The 6,170-nt window shown below is 52.3% G+C and overlaps 1 protein-coding gene across 1 annotated transcript; it reads right to left on the bottom strand.

The window, feature by feature from the left end:
- Positions 1–2,258: 2,258 nt before the first annotated feature.
- On the bottom strand, positions 2,259–6,170 carry LRRC8E (leucine rich repeat containing 8 VRAC subunit E; the record flags this gene model as incomplete). The annotated part of the gene is made up of 2 exons (XM_081091068.1): positions 2,259–4,502; positions 6,033–6,170. 2 exons carry the CDS (start codon positions 6,168–6,170, stop codon positions 2,259–2,261), a joined length of 2,382 nt encoding a protein of 793 aa, XP_080947194.1.

Below are 6,170 nucleotides of genomic sequence, written 5' to 3'. Positions count from 1 at the left end.
GACCCCGCCGAGCCGCCGTCTCCTCCCGCTTAGCGCATGCCCGCGGTTCCCTGGTGCGGAGCTCCGCGCGTGCGTGCGTGCGGCGTCGCAGCCAAAGAGATGACGCCACCTAGAGCTTGAGGCTGGCAATGTGCAAACCTCCCGCCAAGAAGCTCTGGTGCGGATTCCGAGCGCCCTGGTGAGCTGCGCTGTATGGAAACGACATTCCGCATTCTGCAAGAGCGAATGGGGGGGCGGGGGAGGTCCGGGGGAGACGCGCGAGCGCACACCAGGGGAGACGAGGTCTGCTGTGTAGGCTCTGGCTCTGGCGCTGTCGTGGGTGGTCACCACGGCTGTCCTTAGTCTACGCTGTTTCTGGCTGGGCCATTTCGGGCACCCATGCCCTCTCAGAACTCTGTTCTCACTTCGGGCAGATTTCATTATGATCCGTTATGCATAATTGCTGCCTCCTCATAATTAGGCAGCCGTGGGAAGCCCCTTCCATTTCAGCAAGCCCAGGGCAGGAGGAAGAGGCGGGGGTAGGAAGAGATGGGGGCCCTGGGAACCCAGCGGCGTGACCCCTGACCTCAGCGATGGGGCCAAGGTCAAGGCTAGAGTGCCAGGTCAGACTAGCCTGGGACGTTTTAAGACTTCCCCCCATCTGTCCGGCCCCCAGAATGTGAGCCCTACTCCTTGACAATGCAGAAGACTGGCCCTGGGGTTAGATGCCTCTGCCTGGTGTCCTTGCTGCCTAAAAATTCCTTTAACTCGTCTGAAGGTGCTGGGAAAATGTCCCCATCTGAAATTATGGGTCCCTGGAGAGTAGCTTGCCTTTGTTCTAGGAGCCAGGAGGAAAATTGCATTTAGCAGACACCTAGGAGGTGGTGGAGCCCAGGAGGTCAGGGTCAGGCAGGCTGAGCCAAGTGCCCTGCTGGTCCAGCCAAGGGGACCCCTCTGGTGATGACTGACAGGTGAAGCAGATACAAAAGTATAGAGTCAGCCCTGGCGGAGTAGCTCAGTTGGTTAGAGCATCTTCCTGATACACCAAGGTTGTGGGTTCGATCTCTAGTCAGGGCACATACAAGAAGCAACCAATGGATGCATAAAAGGGTGAAACAGCAAAAGTGATGTTTCTCTTTCTTAAATCAATAAATAAAAATTTTAAAAAAGTATAGAGTCAGGAGAATAACAGGGAAGATATAAGAAGATGGGTTTTCTAAGAAAAAAGCTAATCAGGAGATGCCACCTAATTTCTCCTGATTACCTGAGGTCTCCAGGACAGAGACACATACCCTTTATTGTGGCACTGTGGCTACCTGCCTATAATTGTTCTCATGAAATGGCTTAGACAAGAGGGGTGGACACAGGAAATCAGAATGATAGTTCTGATAATTAGTATTATTTATTTTTAAAAATGTACCCTCCACAGCAGGTGTTCTTAACCTGGGGTCTGCAATCCTTAGGACACCCATGAATAGTCCTTGGGGAGTTGACTGCCTGAAATTGTTTACAGAATTGTGTATGTCTGTGTACACAGGCATTTTCTTGAGGAAAGAGGTGCCCAGCTTTCATCAGATTCTCAAAGGGTCTAGGGACCTAAAAAGGGTTCAGAATTCCTGCTCTAGATACCTCCTCTGTAGGTCAGCATTTCCCAACGTAAATGTCTAGGACCACAGGCATCAGGGTTACCTGGAGCACTTATTGACAGGCAAGTTCCTGGCCTCGAGACAAAGCTCCTGAGTCAGACTTTCAGGGGTGGGACCTGTGATGTTTTCTGGGAATGTTGATTTTGATGCATTGCCAAATAAGAGAAATAACATCAAGTCAGGGCAGTGTGTGCTGGTCCCTTGTGTCTGTGACACCTTGGGAGAGAACCCCAGATGTAAGCTTTGGTAGGGGGGAGAAGATTGAAATCCTATCGGGTTGTGTCCTTACCCCCTTTTGTGGCACTGACTGAGCTAGAATATCCAGGGGGAGGGCAGAAGTTCTGGCCCAGGGCTGAGGCAGGCCAGCCAGCCAAGACACAGATGTGGTTTTGTTCTGAGAATCTATGACTGAGTTAATCTCTCCATGCCATTCCACCCCAAATCCACAACTTCCCATCTCCCCAGATAAACCAGTCCCAAGATCTTGCCTGGGCCCCATGGGCTGACATGTCTGCTCCTTCTCTCCTCTCCTGGCCTGGGCTCACCTGGCCACCTCAGTGGCAAAGACAGTGGTAGAGATTTTGGGATGGAAGCATCCAGAAAGCCTCTACTGCAACCTGCCCCTCCCTGGCTTTACTCCTCTTCCATCTTCTCTCGAACCTCTGCTGGCAGGCCCTCATAAAGGCTGTTCTCCACCAGAAGCCCAGCCTTCTTAAGCCCTCTACAGTTGCCCAGTTCTTCTGGCAGAGCCTCCAACCTGTTGCCCTTGAGCTCCAGGCGGATGAGGGACCTGAGGGCCCCCACCTGGGGAGACAGCTGAGTCAGCTGATTGTAGCCCAGGAGTAACGTCCGAAGCTTACAGCAGAAGAAGAGCTCATCAGGCAGGGTCTCCAGGGCATTGTAGGAGAGAGCCAGGTGTTGCAGGTTCTGCAGGAGACCCAGCTCAGGTGGCAGGGAGTGTAACCCATTGTGGGTAACATCCAGCAGGCAGAGGCCAGAGCACATGCCCAGTTGGGTGGGCAGGGCCTCCAGCTTGTTGTGGCTGAGGTAGAGCTGCTCAAGGACCCGCAGCTTACGTACATGTTCGGGGACGTAGGCGATCTGGTTGTGCCATAGCCTGAGCGTGATCAGCTTGCGACAGTGCTGGAAGCTGAGGATCTCCTCAATGGACCGCAGGTGGTTGTCCTTAAGGTCAAGTTCCTGCAGTGCGCCTAGGCTAAAGACTGCATGGGGGATGCGCTCCAGCCCGCAGGCCACTAGCTCCAGCTCCCGTAGCACCGTCAGCTTCTTGAGGCTATTAAGGGCCAGCAGGCGGGCCCCATCATTGTGCAGGCTAAGCCGCTGCAGGTGACCAGCCACATCAGTCACGCTGGCTGGGACCTTGCCGGCATTGCTCCAAAGAGATAGCACCTTGAGCTGCTTCAGCTCTCGGAGGCTCTCAAGGGTAGCTGCCTGAGCCAGCTCTGGGGGAAAGAGCCCCTCAAGGTGCAGCTCTTCCAGGCCACGCAGCCCAAACACCCAGAGAGGCACCTCGCGGAGCTCCTCACACTTGATACGGATGACCTTCAGGCGGTCCCGCAGAAAGATCTGCAAGGAAAAGGGTAGCCTGGCAGGAGAGTGGATCAGGCTGAGTTCCTGCAGGTGCACCAGCTGTGACAGGCCTGGGGGGAAAGTGATATCAGAGATGGCCTCCAGGCGGAGTGCCTCGACCTCACGGAGCTCAAAGACGGTATCAGGCAGTCCTGGGAGCATGCAGAGCGCCAGCTCCAGCCGGCCCTTGGTGTTGTGCTGCAGCTTCTGCCGAAGTTTCTCAGGTGTCCACTCATGGTTGAGGTTGAGCTGCTTCAGGCGGCTCTCGCTGACCTCGGAGAGGAAGACAGCGAAGCGCTTGGAGTACAGGGGGTCATACTGGTCGATGAGGTGCAGCATAAAGGCAAAGTCATTCTTGACATCGGGAATGTCACCCATGCCGGTCTCCTCCCGAACAGAGCGGAAGGAGTATTCCTTGAGGGGTCGGTGGAAGAGCCAATAGAGTGTATAGAGGCAGGTGATCCCATAGACACACACAAAGGAGATGTAGCAGAAAGCCAGCTTGGAGAAGAGGTGGGCCTTGGTGTGGTTGCAGCAGAAGCTGGCATAGCCCGTGAACCTTGAAGTCTCCACTGTGCAGGCCACCACGAAGCTTATCTTCTCCACATAGATGAGGTTGTAGACCAGGATGGCAAAGAACTTGCAGACTTTGAGCACCATCTGCCTGATGTACATGGTGTATAAAATGTCCCCCTCTTCCACGTGCACTCGGAACTTCTTGACCTTCTCAAACAGGGCTTTGGCCTGTTCCCCCTCCTTCTTGTCCAGCAGGGTAACAGCTGGTGGCTCAGTCACCACCTTCTCGGGCTCTGTCAGCACCTTCTCTGTTTCACCCTCCCCCACCTTCCCTGGCCCTGCCTCAGCAGCCACAGTTGCTGTTGCCTGTCCAGTGGCATGGCCCTTACGGTTCTCCCCCGAGACCTCAGACAGAGCCCGTGTGGTCCATGGTGAATCGAAACACTTGCCCAGGATAGAGGTGAAGTGTTCGATCTTGGAGCTTGTGCCAGGGAACTTGAACCAGAAGCTAGTGCAGACCATAAAGATGAGTGTGTGAATGACAACCAGGTAGGGAAAGTACTTGGGGTACCAATGAAGGGCCTTCTCATAGCAGAGCTGGTTAATGAAGCTGTACTGCTGCAGGTCCAGGTTATTTTTGAGGCCGCTCACTTCCTGGAGACCCTCCATCTGTTCAGGGACCCCCTGCAACAACAGTTGCTGACACGGGGCCTCAGATAAGTTCTCCCGGGGTTCATGACTGGGCAGACAGATGATCTTGTCCTGTGTCACCTATGGATTAGGGAAGAGGGTGAAAGAGGGTGAGGGATCTGGGGAATCGGGAGAGAAGTAGGCTGAGGTGGAAGGCCCTGGTCCCCAACTGTCCCCAGCTGGCTCTGATGACTTTAGAAGAGTCAGTAAACCTGAGTATCAGTCTTTGTCTGAAAAAAAGAGTTAGGTTGAATTGTGTCCCCCAAAAAGATGTTGGAGTCCTAATCCTCAATACCCATGAATGTGGCAGTGTTTCCAGAGCAGATGGAGTCAAGATGAGGTCATTAGGGTGGGCCCTACACCAATATGACTGCCTTTATTTATTGATTGATTGATTTATTAAAAATATACTTTTAGCCCTAACTGGTTTGGCTCGGTGGATAGAGCGTTGGCCTGCAGACTGAAGGGTCCCAGGTTTGATTCCGGTCAAGGGCATGTACCTTGGTTGTGGGCACAACCCCCTGGTGGGGAGTGTGCAGGAGGCAGCTGATCGATGTTTCTCTCTCATCGATGTTTCTAACTCTCTATCCCTCTCCCTTCCTCTCTGTAAAAAATCAATAAAAATATATTTTAAAATATATATATATATACTTTTATTGATTTCAAAGAGGAAGAGAGAGATAGAAATATCAATTTTGAGAGAGAATTTGATTGTCTGCCTCCTGTATGCCTCACACTGGGGATTGGGCCTACAACCTGGGCATGTGCCCTGACTGGGAATCAAACCGTGACCTCCTGGTTTGTAGGTTGATGCTCAACCACTGAGCCACGCCAGCCGGGGTGACTGTGTCCTTTTAAAAAGGGGGAATCTGGACATAGACACACACACGTAGAGGGAAGATGCTATGAAGATATAGGGAGAATATCATCTATAAATCAAGCCCCCAGAACCTAGGAAAGAGGCATGGGACATATTCTCTGTGACAGCCCTGGGAAGAAACCAACCATGTTGACACTTTGATTTCAGACTTCTAGTCTTAAGAACTATAAGATAAAAATTTTCTGTTTAAGCTACCCAGTTCATGATAGTTTCTTATGACAGCCCTAGCAAAGTAATAAGGTAACTGCAGTTCTTACTAGGTTCTAGGGACAAAGTATTATAAAAATATGGACTACCATAGCTATGGGCAGGACTTTGGTGCTGCTGCCAGTGATGGAGAAAATGGGAAGGCTTCAGAATTGGTCTGTAAGTATAGGGGGCTCTGGTTTCCCCTTCCTTGGATAAGAGGAAGATTTCCGAAATTCCCCAGGCCACACCCTCTAGAGCACCGGTTCTCAACCTGTGGGTCGCGACCCCTTTGGCGGTCGAACGACCCTTTCACAGGGGTCGCCTAAGACCATCCTGCATATCAGATATTTACATTACGATTCATGACAGTAGCAACATTACAGTTATGAAGCAGCAACGAAAATAATTTTATGGTGGGGTCACAACATGAAGAACTGTATTTAAAAGGCCAGAAGGTTGAGAACCACTGCTCTAGAGCCCCGCCCCTATATAGACTCCTCTCCTACCCCCTCATTCAGGCCCCGCCCTGCCCCTTCCCTTACCTGGAGGGTGCAGCCAAAGACCCCGATCATGAGCATAGCCACTGTGAGGTATTCGGCCAGTACGTCCCACCAGGGTTTGAGCAACTTGAAGGCAGGCTGCTGCTCTGAGAACTGCTTGAACTCGGCCACTGGAATCAT

This window comes from Myotis nattereri (assembly GCF_964212035.1).
Source record: "Myotis nattereri genome assembly, chromosome: 5".
Lineage (NCBI taxonomy): Eukaryota > Metazoa > Chordata > Mammalia > Chiroptera > Vespertilionidae > Myotis > Myotis nattereri.
The sequence above is the reverse complement of the archived record's forward strand: the minus strand, read 5'-3'. Positions and strand labels throughout refer to the sequence as shown.